Source organism: Lagenorhynchus albirostris, chromosome 12 (genome assembly GCF_949774975.1).
Source record: "Lagenorhynchus albirostris chromosome 12, mLagAlb1.1, whole genome shotgun sequence".
Taxonomy (NCBI): domain Eukaryota; kingdom Metazoa; phylum Chordata; class Mammalia; order Artiodactyla; family Delphinidae; genus Lagenorhynchus; species Lagenorhynchus albirostris.
In genome coordinates, this window is record NC_083106.1 from 81165516 (window position 1) to 81183204 (window position 17689).

At 38.8% G+C, this 17689-nt stretch overlaps 1 protein-coding gene across 11 annotated transcripts in view; it reads right to left on the reverse strand.

Annotated features, from left to right (window-relative positions):
- The window catches only part of FAM135A (family with sequence similarity 135 member A), a 123608-nt gene that overhangs the window by 18455 nt on the left and 87464 nt on the right, over positions 1-17689 (reverse strand). For 5 of the 11 annotated variants that reach the window (XM_060167619.1, XM_060167617.1, XM_060167618.1 and 2 more), the window contains 8 exons: positions 12455-12528; positions 10960-11114; positions 8382-10743; positions 6702-6868; positions 5493-5584; positions 4896-4993; positions 2395-2546; positions 684-794 (listed from right to left, as the gene is read on the reverse strand). In XM_060167619.1, coding sequence (XP_060023602.1) covers positions 684-794; positions 2395-2546; positions 4896-4993; positions 5493-5584; positions 6702-6868; positions 8382-10743; positions 10960-11114; positions 12455-12528 — 3211 coding nt within the window. Of the gene's footprint in view, positions 1-683; positions 795-2394; positions 2547-4895; positions 4994-5492; positions 5585-6701; positions 6869-8381; positions 10744-10959; positions 11115-12454; positions 12529-17689 lie in introns of those variants that run through there. The other 6 variants (XM_060167625.1, XM_060167624.1, XM_060167622.1 and 3 more) reach the window with 6 other exon arrangements.

Sequence of the window (17689 nt, forward strand, 5' to 3'; positions counted from 1 at the left end):
TGGTGAGAATCTGAAGAAGGAATAACTATTAATGGTTTCGTTTCTGACATTTTCCAGAAATGCTTATAATAGGAAAGTAAAAAAAAATGTGGCAGTTTAAAACAAAGGCTGAGGACTGGGGTTGGGGGTAGCTAGATGGACAGGAGGGCTAGGACATGCAGAGGCCTAGTTCAAGAACTTAACTTATAGCTGGTATGAATTATAAAGGCCAAAATTTTTACGATAACTTCAAAGTAGCTGTGCACCTCACAAAAAAATAAATACAATCATGTAAAAAAAAATTAAAACATGCTATCAACTGCTTAGTTCTGTGAGTCTATTTCACTATTAAGAAATAACAACTGACTGATGGTTTTTTAATCACCAGAAAGACATGTTGATAATTGATTTGTTAAAGGTTTATTTATTTACTTATTATTATTATTTTTTGCAGTATGCGGGCCTCTCACTGCTGTGGCTTCTCCCGTTGCGGAGCACAGGCTCCGGATGCGCAGGCCCAGCCGCCATGGCTCATGGGACCAGCCGCTCTGCGGCATGTGGGATCTTCCCAGACTGGGGCACGAACCCGTGTCCCCTGCATCAGCAGGCAGACTCTCAACCACTGCGCCACCAGGGAAGCCCAAAGGTTTATTTTAAAAAAGGTTTTCAAGTGAGTGTTTTCAAAACTGTTTCTATATACTTACCGGCTTTATTACTAAGCTTGTATAAGAAAGTCTGGCGAGGGTCTGAATGATCTCGACACGTCAGTTGCAAAAGAGAACCTGATTTTTTCCATTTCTGCATAAACCACAGACCTAGAGAGTTATAAATGGTATGTGATATGTGAGAGTTATAAACCGGAAATACATAGTACCATATGCCAACGTTATTCATTCTAATATATATATTTCACTTCAAAATATATCTCCCAAATTAGCATTTTGTTGGCGAATAAAAAATATATTTGCAAAATATTTCCATTTTCTGATAACAAATATAAACACACAGACACACAGAGGTTAACGATGGGTTAACGGTGGTTGACAGAGGGCTTGTTGTTTATTGCTACTTCATTAGGTAATGAAATAGGTAATGGTCTATGAAGAACACATTTGGGAAAATTATACCTTTAGATATACTTGTTCAAATTATAATGAAGCAGAGGGGGAGTAAACTTTAAACACAGTAGTAGATCCACATGCCTGAGCACGGCGCCTTTAGACAATCACAGGTCAGTCATGGGAGACTGACTGGATAAGGACCAACTCTAAGGATGAGCAACTGGATAATGTTTTCTAGTAATAGCTGAATGTAATTTCAGTGTCATATTTAATTGTATTTCTTTATATTACCAGTTACCCGTATTTAAGTGCATCTTCCCCTTAAGTGAAACCTCAATCACTCTGGAGCTGGTTTTCAAGATTGTAGACTACTCATTTCTACTTTTGTTGATTCTATTACTGAGGTGAACAGGGGAGGAAAAGAGGGTAAAAACCCTTTAACTGATTAAAGCTGCCAACTGAAAGTCTACCTGGGGAAAAGTTTAGTGAAGAAAGAAATTCAAAAGAAAGAAATTCAAAGTACTGCATCCGATTCATACTGGGTTCTATTTTGTACTATTTATGGATTTCATTTTTCTCAAGCCCTCTTCTTGAAACTGTAAAAATCTACAACTAGCTAGATTTTGAATACCACCATTTGAAATGGGATACAAAGGAAAATGGTATGGTTTATTTGTCAATGAAAGAAGTAGAAGAGAAAATGGAAATAAGAGTTTCAAGGCTCAATGAAAAAAAGTCAGAATGAAATCTAATTCTTACAATGGGAATCAATTAACTAAATTATAAAAGCCATTTTAAAATTCTAATGGAAAAACAAAGCCAAATAAAGGGCAAATCAAGTATCAGATCCTTCTTAATGAGCATATTTATTCTAATCAAAATTGGGGTCTTAATTTTTACTTTAATTTCTTTTAAAAGTTTAGAATTTATTTTCTCATAATATCCCTTTATCACTATCAAACCAAAATCAGAGTTAATGTTCTATATAAAACATTTTATAACTTTAAAATGTATTAAGCATAGGTATTTGTTATCTGCTCAACTAATGGAACAACAAAATAGCCTGTTTATAGGACTAACATTTACTGAAAATATTTAAACAGTTTAACGATAAAAAGGGAAAAAATGCTGTTGTGACTTGACAAATATCTCAATATGACATCATTTTCTGAAATGAGTTTTGTCAGCTTATTTCACGTGCATGACAAAATAGAAAAATAGATACATCTTTTGTTTCATGAAATTCCAAGTACATGACAAATCTGCTCTAAAATAAACACCAGAAAATATTAAATTTGTATTTAAATCTTCTCTCCACGCCATAATTTCTGTACTGGACAATAAAACTTCTTACCTGTATTAACAAGAGCACTGCTGTTGTAGAGCGTACCAAGGTGAGGTCCAGAGAGTGATAGAAAGGTATGAAGTTTGTCAAGGTAATATTTAAACCGTGGCCTTGTAAGCACTGAACGGATTATTAAATTGCCCAACGAATGTCCAATAAAGCTATAAGAGAAACAAAATGACATTTCTCCCATAGTATTAGTTTAAAAAAAAATAAAAGCTGCTATCACTGTACATAGATGTGAAATACTAAGCATTTAAAATGTTCTAATATGTTTTAAAACTATGGTTTGATACTCTGAAATGACATAACTTACATTTTGAAGCAAAAAATGTGAGAATGTAGCAGAAAATTCCTATTATTATAGAGTTTGCATACTTACTCTATAGAAATAGGATACTACTTATCAGAAAACTCCTATTATAGAGTTTATATACTTACTCTATAGAAATAGGATACTACTTACCAGAAAATTTTTACTCCTAGTTCGTAAATACTTAGAAAGAAATACATTTTAAAAGCGCTAATACATGGACTAGATGATAAATTTGCATCTTTAGGTACACACACCAATTATTTACCTGTCAAGTCATGATTTAAAACAAAATAATGAAGTTATACGTATAAACATGATTTAGGAGACATTATATCCCCATTTCTCTTATTCTCTGGTCCACACTCCAAGGTGGGGAGTTCTCTAAGTACTTTCAAGCCACAGGAAAAAAAATGTGCATTTTCTGACAGTAAGTCTAAAATTATACCAAAAGAATAACTAATACTTATAAAGCTTTTCACCTTTATTAAGGAATAGTTTAAATCAAAAGAGCCTTTTTGCCTACCATTATTTTATGATAGACAGTATATGAATCCCTCGGGACAATTAACAGTGAAAGAAGAAAGGCTGAAAGCTGTCTTAAAAGTGGTTTACAGATATAACTAATTTACAGACATAACTAGTGAGAAGCTGCAAACTTCCTGAAGCTGTGAAGTAAAGTTTGATAACGAACAGTCCTCATTCAACCAAATCAAGCTTTTGGATAATGGTTGATTATAACTGACCATCTAATCTAGAAGAGGGCATACTTTCGTGGATGAATAAAAGAACTGAAAAAATAGACTTATTTTCTCATCATAAAATAACAAATTAATAAAAGGAATACAAGATGACTATAGAAAATTTAGTAAACAGATGAAAAATCCATAAATGAGAATGACTAGAACAAGAAAACAATCTCTCTCCACCCTCCACATACTTGCATCTCCCACCATATTTTAACAGAAATCTGTTTTTAAACAGTGACTTCAAATAAAAACCTGCTCTCTCTGTTCTCTGTCCCTACTCTGTACTTCCAAGAGGAAGCAAACTCTACAAAAGCCTAGAGTATAAAGAGCCAGCTTCCTCCTCTAACCCAGCTGGGATATGAAACTCATCAGTTTACTCTTCTCTTTTTGAGGCAGGAAGATTAGTTTTGACTTTTTCTTTAATTCTTACCGGACTAGAAGAAACAAATGCTTTTCTCTCCCCCATGTCTATTCACAACATCTGTGATTAAATAATAAGACATGTTGATTTGATCATCATCTCCTGCTTGTGGAAAGCTGACTCTCAAAGTATAGTCATGACATGTTGAAAGTATTTTTACAGTTTCATTTTTTAAATATATATCCATTTCCCTATAACCTTTCTTTTTGGTAACAGCTTTACTGAGATATCATTCACATACCATACAATTCAGCCGTTTAAGGTGTACAACTCAACGCTTTTTAGTGTATTTACGGAGTAGTGCAGCCATCACTACAAGAAATTTTAGAATATTTCACCACCTTAAAAAGAAACCCTACATTCTTTTTTTTTTTTAAAATAATTTTATTTATTTATTTTTGGCCATGTTGCGTCTTCGTTGCTGCGCGCAGGCTTTCTCTAGTTGTGGCGAGTGGGGGGGGGCTACTCCTTGTTGCGGTGCGCGGGCTTCTCATTGCGGTGGCTTCTCTTGTTGCGGAGCATGGGCTCTAGGCGCGCAGGCTTCAGTAGTTGTGGCACGCGGGCTCGATAGTTGCGGTTCGTGGGCTCTAGAGCGCAGGCTCAGTAGTTGTGCACAGGCTTAGTTGCTCCGTGGCATGTGGGATCTTCCCGGACCAGGGCTCGAACCCGTGTCCACTGCATCAGCAGGCGGATGCTTAACCACTGCACCACCAGGGAAGTCCAACCCTACATTCTTTAGCTATCACCGCCCCCCCCCCGCCCCCCACTATCTCCCCTCTCCCCCAGCCCTAAGCAGTCACTGATCTGCCTCTATCTCTATAATTTTGCCAATTCTGGACAATTCATATAAACAGAATTATATAATATGTGGTCTTTCCCTAAAATCTTTTTATTTTTATTCTCTTTAAATTAGAGTTGCGGTATCCTGTATTTCAGAATAGGACAACAAAATTACCAGAAATTCTGTGTGATTTTTTTATAATTCATAAAGATATAAAAACCATTTATGTAATATTATAGAAGTTACCTTATTTTTGAGACTGTTAGACTATATATCTGAATATATTGTATTATCTCGTCCAGAAGGCGATCAGTCATGCTATCAAAATCAGCGAAAGTATCATTCTAAACAAAAGCGAAATAGATACGTTATATACTGAATATGTGTAATTACATAAAACACTGAATATAAACATTATTTTTAATTTAGGTATTGAAAATATGGTTAAAGACCAGTGGTTTTTAAAGAAGTTAGTGAATGTAATATTCATTATATTAAAATGAACAAGTAGTGAATTTCTAGGGGAAAAAAAGGCTCACTGTTCTTAACACTTCATTTAGGTAATCATTTAGTCCACTATCAACACTGAACATAAGGTTATTTATAATGGTTTAATTAAAATATTTGCACAGAATGTGAAATTCTAGGAATTTTGCACATGTAAAAAGCTCATAAATCAAACTGTAAATCACTTCTACTTCCTTAGGCTACGCATTAATTGTTAAACTTCATAGAAGTCAGAAAAATTATATCTACTACTACAGGCATTTTGCAGTCAGCAAATATTTAGGTAGAAACTGGTAGAAAAATGTGTGCTTCCACCGAAAACACAGCTATCTGTACCTGATTTCTCTCAGACATAAGAAAATCAATTCTTTCCCCAGGCAGTCCAAGTTCAATGTAAGTTTTTACTAACCGGAGATCTGCACTGTTACCTAGAAAATGAAGAAAATCAAAGTTATACCTAAGGGACGAGATAAAGCAAAAGGTACAATGCGCACCCTCATACTCTGTTACACTTCTTGGGGACAAGCGTAGGCCTATACCAGCTGCGAAGAGACAAGGCCCTGGGAACCAGAATCCTCAGTGTCTATTTCACAGCAGATTTCCATCAGCTGGCAATGGCCTCCAACAGCCTGTCTCTTCAGAGGTCTGGTCGCATTGATGCTCTCGCCACCACCCCCGTCCCCCCAGCAGTGTGTCTGTCTTCCTCCCTATAACATGGGATAGTGTGTTTCTTGAAGATTTCAAAGAGGAATTTACCAGAGATTCTACTGGGCCAAGAAGCCTTTCTTGGAGGATAATTCTTTGAAAATTTTATTAGTGGGGGGAAAGAGGTTAGTATTAGAGATCTTTTATTCCTTGAGTCACGGTTTTGTTTTTCTTAAAGAAAAATCTCCAATTTCATCAGAATTTACTAGCTCAGACCTGTGTTTAGCATTTTTATAATCCATAGACTCTTTTGTCAATTTGTTGCTACAGAATCACCTTGTAACACGGTAGTGGTCTGCTAGTCCAGAGGTATTTGGTGTCTTCTAACATAGCTCCTAACCAAGAAAAATAGGCTGTTGAGCAACCGAAACAGCTGTCACAAAACCACAGCAGTGAAACAAGGTATTAAGAAGTTAAGTTATACCCTGATTAATCAGTGAATCTTTAATTCTTAGGTATTGATTTTTCTTGTCCATAAGGTTTAAAGCAGCAAGCTAAAAGGGAAGCAGAAAGATGATCAAAGGGAGACAAAATGATTGCCACGAGGTGACAGCTGACAAAAATAATAAAAAGAGGGAAGACAGAAAAATCCGAAGTTAAAATAAATAAAATGTTGGCGTGTGGATGTCAATTCCATGGAAAATTTACTTTACAAAGAAATCTAATATTATACTCAGCAAAATTAAGCACATCTCTGTTTTAGAGAGTATTTAAGATTTAATTAATATCAGCAATTCAGAAATCTTTTTTCAGGTCAAAGATTAAAATAAAACTACATGAGATCTACTAGGAAAAGAAAAGACTGAGATGCTACGGGTTACACGTGCAGACGTTACGTACCGTCCAGGCCGTGCACACACACAATGAGATGGACTCCGCCTTCGGAACAACCCTCTTCCTCCTCTTCCACACAGAAATAGGGCACTGAGGACGCCAGAAGAGGGACATCGCTGTACATGAACCCGGGGAGCTTAAGGTGCTTCAATTCTTCTTTCGCCTGAAGGAAGCTGAAGCAAAACAGTGTAAAAGACATTCGTTACTAAGTATTATATTCAGTTTTTAGAACCCAAAAGATAATCTGCTGCATTTAGAGAACTGCAGAAGAGGAAACCCAGAAATATTTGATTTTAAATAATGAAAATATGTGGGCTCACCTAAATGATTTAGCAATCAGAGAGTACTTTTTTTTTTTTTTTTACTATTTCTTAGTACATATTCTGATCAAATACAATGAGTATTTAAAGCCTGACATCACTTAAAAATATTCTTTTAAACTTGAAATCCACTAAGAAAACACTGGGAATGGAGTTATGCTTTCTGCTGAATTTTATACTGTATGCATAGAAAAGACGGGAGAAGTACTGCACAGAGGACAGTCTGATGCTGACCCTGTGATCAAATCTTACCCTCTTTGCTCCTTTTTAATCTTATATAAAAGGCAAAGAAGGAGATATTCTACACAGTGTAGCAGTGAGAATGGTAGGTATAGTATTTAGTAGATGAGGTTATTTGTATTTTTCTCTAAAAATACCAATAAGAAGGAACAGAACTAAGAGGGGGATGTGATTAAATAAAATTGGTGGCATACACTCATTTACTGATAGAATAAGTGACATTTCTAATCAACTTGGGGACTGAGAACATCAAAGATTATTAACTATCGTAACATTAGATCATTTGAACTGATAAAAGTAAAACTCCAAGAAGCTGATGAACACTAAACTGAGCAGGACACACTGGGTGAAGAATACAGACCACTGCTTGCACCAATGACTCAGAAGAGTCTGAGGTACCCAGGAGGTGATGCAACCTTCAGCTTCCCGGCACATTACAAGTCTTCAATGGGCTGTTCTCACCTTGCTGGGTTCACTAGGTGTGGGCACCATGGGTCTTACTTATGTGTATACATCAGAATGATCTGGGAACTTAAAAAACCTACAGTAGATATGCCCAGACATTTTATTCCAGGGATTATAATTCCATCTGGACTAAGGTAGTAGAAAACCAGTGCCATGCTAGTAAACCTATGTCATGCTCAAAATTTTCTGGATTTTTTTACGGGCCCATGAAATCCCAATTCTGGAAACACTGACTTAGCTGAGGCAATCTAAGTCTGGTAGACTTTAGGAAGTTTCTAGCAATTATCTAATATTGTCCTTATTTGCTAGATATAAAACCTAACTTTTGTCTAGGAGTTAACCAAGGGAGAGATGAGGTATTGATGGGAAAAAAAGGGTTTTAGTCTCAGTTATGCCATACTTCTACCATAAAGTTACCAATGGAAAATCTGTATCAGGCAAGTCGAGCCTACAGAACAGGACAATCATACTGGGAACTGCAGGTCTGTCTGTCAAAGAGCATAGTGAGTTCACTGCTCCATTTCAGACAGCTAGTCGAAAGAAGCACTTTCTGTATTACAGAAACCAGAGAACGTGAAATATGTATGTTACTGGAGAAATACACATATATGTTCTCCCTCTCTCTCTTTAGTAGCACGTGCTATTGTGCTCCATTACTTACGCTTGTATTTGAGGTTTTGGTGAATTTTCATACCAGGATAGTGATGAGGTGAAGTTGTAAGAAGCGCTGCTTGGCTGCTTTGTAATGGCATCACATTTACTCTTAGAAGAATACTTAACACTGCAAGGAGACTCTCGTGGTGCAGATGGGAAGGACAGACAGCCGGAGGTACAGACAGTAGGCACGGTTATACCATCCCTCAGATGGTCAGTGCTAATCCTTCCGGATTTGATAGACCCTTCTCCTCCTGGGGCGCCTCGGTCTGCCCAGTGAGCATGTGCCGCCCCACCTGGGGCGGGGTCATCTGTCTCCCCATGATACCCGTTTTGAACCATTTGCTGGTCCTGCTCTTCTTCCTCCTCCTCTTTATCCTGGTCCTGCTGAAGGTGACTAATTTCTTTGTCAGAAGCTTCCTTCTGAGGGCTAACTGAATTGCTGTAGCTAATAGTACACGTGTCAGAAGTATCTGTACTGCTCTGACAGCCAAAATAATTTTCCACAAGCCCTTGCTTTACCATATCAGGACTGGCTGAAAAAGGGTCACCTGTACCCAGGTGCGTTTCATCTTTAACCGTAGGGGCTTCTGAATACATTTGTTTGAGATTTAACGCATCGCTATTTTTTCTTTTCACAGTTCTATCTTCACTGACGTCTGTCCTGGTAGAAATGGAACCTGAAACGACACAAGGGATGCCTGAACAAACCAGTCCTGAACTTAACGGAACTGCGGTCCCTGCAGGGTCACTAGATTTATCAGGGCTCTGGGAGTCTTTACACGAAGTGTCCAAGTTAGGTTTGGAGCTGCAACTATTTTTCACATCACTGGAAGTACCTTCGTCTGAAAAAACAAATTGTAAAGGGTCTTTAGTGTTTGAATTTAAGGAATGTATTGCTATCATTTCATTGTCCAAATGCCCTGAAAACACGACACTCTGCTGTTGCAAGATAATACTTGACTTCTTCCTACCGTCACACTTTGGCACATCAATTGTTCCTAGATTCAACACGGTTCTGCTATCGCTTAGGTGGCATTCAGGTACAACAGATTTCTTAGGATTTTCATCAGGTGACAGCTCATCGTCAGAAGGCAGAGAGTTTATGGACGTTAAGGATGACTGGATCTCACTGAAAGCACTTGTGCTCTCAGTACAGTGGCTGCCTACTGAAAACTTTACATTATGATCCGGCTTCATCAAAAGCTGAGGAAATAACCTTTCGTTATTGGAAAGACCTTGCCCTTGTACAGTTTCAAAGACTAGGTCAGGGTTTGGATGTGTTGCAACAGAGCTTGGTTCACTTTCCACACCTGAATCTGAGAACCGAGATGAGGCACATGTGGCACTAATATCTGGTAACTTAATTGAGTCTCCACTCACTACAACATGATATTCTCTTGTAGAAGAAGCAGGTTGATTACTTCTTAGCTTAGCTAATGATTCTCCAACAGAACGACACTTCGCTTCCTGCAAAGCTTCCTTTTCAAGTGTTAGTTCTATAGATTTAGATTTACCGTTAGAGTCTAAGGACTCAAAGTTGGGTAGTTGTAAACTATCCACAAAGACTTCATCTTGTCGAAGCTCTGTCCAAGGTCCTATTTTAACAGTTATTTTCTCTCCACCGAAAGGGTCTTTATTAGAGGGCTTTACTTCAATTGTCCTAACTCCCGAAGTGGGGGCAGTTTGATGATCATGGCAATCATCTGATGAACTTCTGGATGCCACACTGTGTTCCACTTGTGCAATTTCACTATCGTCCTGGGAGATATCAAGTTTACCTGAAATGGACAAATTTGCACAAAGATTTAGGCTGCCAGAGTTCAAAGGATCAAACAGGTCTGGTTGCATATTTTCAATATCTGGAGACTTTTGTTCAGTTCTCTCTGTATTAGCTGGCAAATAGCTAGCTTCCTTTTGACTTGTCTGTCTGATGTAGGTCTTTAGGTCAAAATTATATCCACATATTGTGGTGTCCAGACCTTCCTTCTGACTATGTGAAAGATTGCCTTCAAAGCTTTTAAAGAGATCATTTGATGCTGTACTTTTCAAACATTTGTAGCCTACCAAAACCACAGAATCCTTAGAGTTCTGTTTTATTAATTTTTTTGTGTTTTCAGGTTTCATTGTTTTCATGAGCTTAGTAACCTTAACCTTGGATTTATTTGATTCTTCATTCTTTCCTTTTAGAGACTTTGTTAGCTGCTTTTCACCTTCTGTAGACCAAAAACTGGAGGCCCCAGCAGGTCTGACTTTCAACTCTGGGCTGGAAAGTCCAGCTAGAGAGCTTTCTTCAGTCTCACATTTATCCATTCTACTGGACTCTGATCTCTGAAGACTCTGAATTCCCATCCAGGGTGCATCTAAGTCTTTTATCCAAAGAAAAAGAAATTCAGGTTTAAAACGAGGTATAAGAACTCATATGATCAAGACTACTTTCTCTGACTATAACTTTCTAATATCCTCAAAAATAAATAAAACTGGAGGGGGGAAAACAGCCCCACATTAAGGAATGGCTTTATGTATATTAGAATATACTGAAAATGACACACACAGCTTACATATTTTAGTTAGATTACACTTACCTTCAGTAACTGCATCTAAATACCTGTCTTCAAAGATCACAGGTAATGAATTGAGATCTCCATCTAATTCACTACACTCAATAGGCAGGGGTGGGAGAGAGCTGCAGAAGGAAGTGTTTTTGAGAGCGGTGCACATCTGGAGGTGACTCTGAGCACTGAAAAACATGTCTTACGTCAGACTGCAATCTAGACAATCACACCAATTTCACCTCATCGTCTCTCCAGGACCACCCCTCCCCAAGACAACCTCCTTACGAAAGAGCTCCTTGGTCAGAGATTAAAAACTGGTACGATGAAAATTATGGTTTGTTGACAAAAATTACTAATAAAATTATTGTTTACTGATAAGTTATTTAATTTCTATTATACTCTTCTATACTTTTAAATGTCATTTCAAAGTGAGTCTTCTGTGCTTAATGTCTGAACATCCTAATTAGCTGAGAATAGCATAGAGGAGAAAGACCAAAAGCTCAAATGCCTGCTAACGATTTGATGATAATGTTGAAAAAAAAAGTTAACATGTACTGATGAATACAATTAACAGCTATTTTAAAAAAGGTATATAGCTTTCTAATGCAAAATAGTTTTTTTAAAAAAACTTTCTTACGGAAAATTTGAAACAAATCAAAGTACACAGAACAGCACCATAAGCCCCATCAACAAACGTTTTCCCTTCTTGCTTTGTCTGTATCTCCACTCACTGCCTACCTACACACCCTATGATTATTGAGAGTTGTCTGTTGGGGCATATACTTCACATGCACTGAAACAAACAAATCTTGGCTGCACGATTCTGACAAACGGACACGCGATACAGAACATTTTCCACCTGTCCAGAGAGTACTCTCACGTCTTTCCAGGCAAACTCCCAGCCCAAGTCGACACCAAGACACCCACTCTTCTGACTTGCTCCACCTTAGTCTTATGTGTTCCAGAACTTCATATAAACAGAGTCATATATTCTTTACTCTTTTATGTCTGACTTCTTTCACTCAACATAATGTCCTCAAAATATTCTTTAAAGCCAAAGAAAACCAGATCTAAATGTACTCAGTAGGGAAAGTGGAAGCCATCTACTCAGGATATTTGAATTGTAAATCTTTTACATAACAGCAGGAAGTGTCAGTCAGACTACCTGTGAAAATATGTAATACATAATGATAAATGTAAGAGATTCTGACCTGTGAAGATAAAAATACAACAAGACGGCCAAATGAAAGGCTGGAGCCAGGGCTGCGTGGGACTCCCAAGGGTGGGGTAGATCTGTGTGGGGAGGGGTAACGGCACAGTACACTTCTTTATGTAAGGGAGGGGTCTTTAGTGAAGGAATGCATAAGATTAAATGCAATTTGACTAAACAGGAGCTTTCTAAACTTCACATTCTCCTAATTTCTTTCATTGTAAATATTGTATATTCTGTCACTGATAAATTCTGAGATGATATCTTATGTAAAAGGAAATAGAATCATTTGAATTTTGGATTTATGCTACTCACTGAAGTTCCTGGTATGCAATGGCAGCTTCTCTCGGATGCTCAAAACAAAAGAATGCCTCAGAAAATCTGCGCACCTGGAAAATCCCAAAAGGGAGTATGAATAACATGGCACATTTAAAAAGTCAATCAGGAACTGGGTGGCAGGGAAAGAAACCCCCTTTGCGAGGCCCTCCATAACCATCCCTGTGAGAATTACTCTCCCTCCTCAGGGTGGCCAAAGCACTGTATTTTGGTACTTACCGCAAGAGTTAAAAGAAAAGAATAGAATGTAGGTAAGAAATTTCGTTTTACATTATGGATCCACCATTCATCCTCCTTGAAGATGGGGATTCTGTCTGTCTTATTTACCACTACATCCCCACACCAAGAACAGCACCCAGTGCACAGAAGAATGGTGGGATCAGCTAGAACTCCCTGGTGCTGTGTGCCAGGCATCCCAGTACACACCAGCTGAGCTGATGGTGGACTCGCTGGCTCTGTGACCTTCGGCATTTCACCTTGGAGCCTCGATGACTCCTTTTCAATTACACTTAATACTTATTCTTCATAGGGGGTTATTGCAAAGAATAAACAAGATAATGTATTTGATAGCAGTTTTTAATCTGGAAAGTGTCTATAAATATAAGCTATTACAATTACCACTGTAGCATTCACCACATTTTTTCTTAAAATAATTGTATATGTGAACTGTATCCCCTCCTAATGTGTAGGAACACATTAGAGTAGGAACTGTGTTTTGGATGATCTTTGCTATCCCCCCAAAATATGTCTTAGTATGTTACAGAAGCAAGTACTTGGTAAATACTGGTCAAATGTAGTTGAATATTTCTTCCATCATATTTGTATTCTGACCCTTTCATTTCTAACTATGCAGGAAAAGGCTTTGTCAGCACTGGAGCAACAGTAAGGGGATGGAAAAGATATTTTGTTTGAAGGGTACATGGAGGAGAGAGAAATGATATTATATCTTGGAATTATATTACACCTAAGATTTTTTTCTAAAGGGAAGTAAAACTTAGGGGTCTTTGGTTTTAAATGTACAATGAGGGGCTTCCCTGGTGGCGCAGTGGTTAAGAATCCACCTGCCAATGCAGGGGACATGGGTTCGAGCCCTGGTCTGGGAAGATCCCACATGTCACGGAGCAACTAAGCCTGTGTGCCACAACTACTGAGCCTGCGCTCTAGAGCCTGCAAGCCATAACTACTCAAGCCCGCACCACAACTACTGAAGCCCACATGGCCTAGAGCCCTCGCGCTGCAACTACTGAGCCCACGTGCCACAACTGCTGAAGCCCGCATGCTCTAGGGCCCATGTGCCCCAACTACTGAGCCAGCGTGCTGCAACTACTGAAACCTGCACGCCTACAGCCCGTGCTCCACAGTAAGAGAAGCCACTGCAATGAGATGCACGCTCACTGCAACGAAGAGTAGCTCCCGCTCACCACCACTAGAGAAAGCCTGCGGGCAGCAGCAAAGACTCAACGCAGCCAAAAAAAGCATATTCAAAAAAAGAGTCAAATATTTTAAAAGCCAAATGCAGAAAATTATGTATTATACGCTCCCCCTTGTATTTTAAAAAAGAGAGGAGAGGCTGGTGGTGATGGGGTTCTGGACATGCTACCCCAAATTATGGTACCTTGGCATACTGAGTATCTTAAGGTGAAGAAATTTAAGAAAAGGAAGAGCAGGAAAGTCACCCTGACCTCCTCACCAACGCTTCTCCCCTAAAACAGGTCATAAAACCTTCATGTGAGAGGTGCCCTCACTATACCCAGAGGAATGAAATGTCCATTCTTATCTCCCAAAACAAAGGAATGGCAAGAAGAAGCCTACAAACAGGCCTTGCTAATAAATTCCCTCGGTTTACTACAATTACTTCATACTCCTTAACCTATCGTATTCCTTCATGAACTGTCAACTCTTCATCAAGCCTATCACAAAATACTAAGGTCTGTTTCTTTGGGTCTTCATTTCCTTATGAAGGCTACCTTGTCACATAAAACTTATATTAAACAGATTTGTACACTTCTCAGGGTTTCCCTAGTGGTGCAGTGGTTAAGAATCTGCCTGCCAATGCAGTGGACACGGGTTCCAGCCCTGGTCTGGGAAGGTCCCACCTGACGCGGAGCAACTAAGCCCGTGCACCACAACTACTGAGCCTGCGCTCTAGAGCCCGTGAGCCATAACTACTGAGCCCATGTGCCACAACTACTGAAGCCCGTGCGCCTAGAGCCCATGCTCCTCAACAAGAGAAGTCACCACAAGAAGCCCATGCACCGCAACAAAGAGTAGCCCCCGCTCACCGCAACTAGAGAAAAGCCTGTGTGCAGCAATGAAGATCCAATGCAGCCAAAAAAAAAAAAAAATGTACAGTGAATTGAAGAAACATTTTATTCATCATCAAGTTATAGCCAGTTGAGTTTCTGACTTCCTAAGCTTGTCTCCCTGAGTTGGTGAGACTAGGTCTTCAGAGGGACAAGTTGACGGGGGCAACGAAACATCTGTGGGAAGGATGCAACTGTTTTCACCTTCAAATGCTGCTGACGGCCCCTTCTTCCTCTCCAACACTACGGGAGACATCAGGAAAAGTTATCTGCCTGCCTGCCTGCCTGCCTGTCTGTTAGCGGTATTTTCCCCGAGGGCTGTAAAGTGTAAAGAAATGCAGCCTGAAGTCATCTGGATTCCTGCAGCTGCAGCTGGGCCTGCCTTCCCACCTTCCCTGATCCCTACAATAAGAACCATCATTTCTGGACAGCATCCTCCCTACCAGGCTCCGTGCTAAGCACTTTAGTTTCATTCTTTGATTTGAACCATATAAAAACCCTATGAAGTGGATATTTCTTCATTTAACAAGTGAGGCAAGACAACATAGCTGGGCTGTGATACACATGGGATTCAAATAAAGACTTGAGAAAAGTGTCAAGACTTGTGCTCCAACCACTGATCCCTTCCCTTCTTCATTAAGACTCCCTGTTATCATAAAGTCTTTCCTTTCCTCTCTGCTCCCAGACGAGGCTCTCTGTCTGAACTTTCTCCTGCCCTGATTTCCGGGCAGTGGCGACCCGTGAGGAAAAAGGCTGGCACAGCACTGCGAGGCCATCACCAAGGCATCACCACGGCATCACCACGGCATCACCACGGCATCACCACGGCATCACCACGGCACCACTGCCACCTGACGGCAGCACAGCTTAATTCCGGGCAAAAGGCAGGCACAGAAAAAAATGTCAAATTTACAAACTCAGGATATGAGTAACAGATATTAATACTTTGGTGTATATATATATATATATATATATATATATATATCTGTAAGACACGTTTTGAGTATGTACCCTAACTTTAAAGAATCCACTTATTTGGCAATATCAACTATTCAAAATTTAACTAGGACGTTAAAAAAAGGCTTTAACGGTTCAAAATGGATGTTTATAGTGCTTTAAAGAGTTAAATGTTCCTTTATCTATGTTCACCCTAATAGGTTGTTTAAATTGCTAAGCAATGCTTACTATAATAATTTTAATAAGTAGTTATTAATATAACTATATTTATTATAATTTAATATATTAATCACATATTATTATAATATTTACTATAATAATTTTATACATGCTCATCCAGGTTAGATTCTAATCTGTAGTGCAGAGTCCAAATATGTGATATATTATCTATGTTGCCTTGAAGAAAGAAGGCACCTCACAAATGTTCACTGAACAAATGTTTCTTGTTTTGAATTTAATTTATTTTTTTATACAGCAGGTTCTTATTAGTTATCCATTTTATACCTATTAGTGTATACATGTCAATCCCAATCTCCCAGTTCATCCCACACCCCCGCCCCACCACTGTCCCTGCTTGGTGTACGTACATTTGTTCTCTACATCTGTGTCTCTATTTCTGCCCTGTGAACTCCTTCATCTGTACCATTTTTCTAGGTTCCACATATATGTGTTAATGTACGATATTTGTTTTTCTATTTCTGACTTAGCTCACTCTGCATTGCAGTCTCTAGGTCCATCCACGGCTCTGCAAATGGCACTATTTCATTCCCTTTAATGGCTGGGTAATATTCCATTGTATATATGTACCACATGTTCTTTATCCATTCCTCTGTCAACGGACATTTAGGTTGCTTCAATGACCTGGCTATTGTAAATAGTGCTGCAGTGAACATTGGGGTGCATGTGTCTTTTTGAATTATGGTTTTCTCTGGGTATATGCCCAGTAGTGCGATTGCTGGGTCATATGGTAATTCTATTTTTAGTTTTGTAAGGAACCTCCATACTCTTCTCCATAGTGGCTGTATCAATTTACATTCCCCCCAACAGTGCAAGAGGGTTCCCTTTTCTCCACACCCTCTCCAGCATCTGTTGTCTGTAGATTTTCTGATGATGCCCATTCTAACTGGTGTGAGGTGATACCTCATTGTAGTTTTGATTTGCATTTCTCTAATAATTAGTGATGTTGAGCAGCTTTTCATGTGCTTCTTGGCCATCTGTATGGCTTCTTTGGAGAAATGTCTAATCTGCCCATTTTTGGATTGGGTCGTTTGGTTTCTTTAATATTGAGCTGCATGAGCTGTTTATATATTCTGCAGATTAATCCTTTGTTGATTTGTTTGCAAATATTTTCTCCCGTTCTGAGGGTTGTCTTTTCGTCTTGTTTGTAGTTTCCTTTGCTTTGCAAAAGCTTTTAAGTTTCATTAGGTCCCATTTGTTTATTTTTGTTTTTATTTTCATTACTCTAGGAGGTGGATCAAAAAAGATCTTGCTGTGATTTATGTCAAAGAGTGTTCTTCCTATGTTTTCCTCTGAGAGTTTTATAGTGTCCAGTCTTACATTTAGGTCTTTCATCCATTTTGAGTTTATTTTTGTGTATGGTGTTAGGGGGTGTAGCTTTTACATGTGGCTGTCCAGTGTTCCCAGCACCACTTACTGAAGAGACTGTCTTTTCTCCATTGTATATCCTTGCCTCCTTTGTCATAGATTAGTTGACCATAGGTGCGTGGGTCTAACTCTGAGCTTTCTATCCTGTTCCACTGATGTATATTTCTGTTTTTGTGCCAGTACCATATTGTCTTGATTACTGTAGCTTTGTAGTATAGTCTGAAGTCAGGGAGTCTGATTCCTACAGCTCCGTTTTTTTCCCTCAAGACTGCTTTGGCTATTCGGGGTCTTTTGTGTCTCCAGACAAATTTTTAAGATCTTTTGTTCTAGTTCTGTGAAAAATGCCATT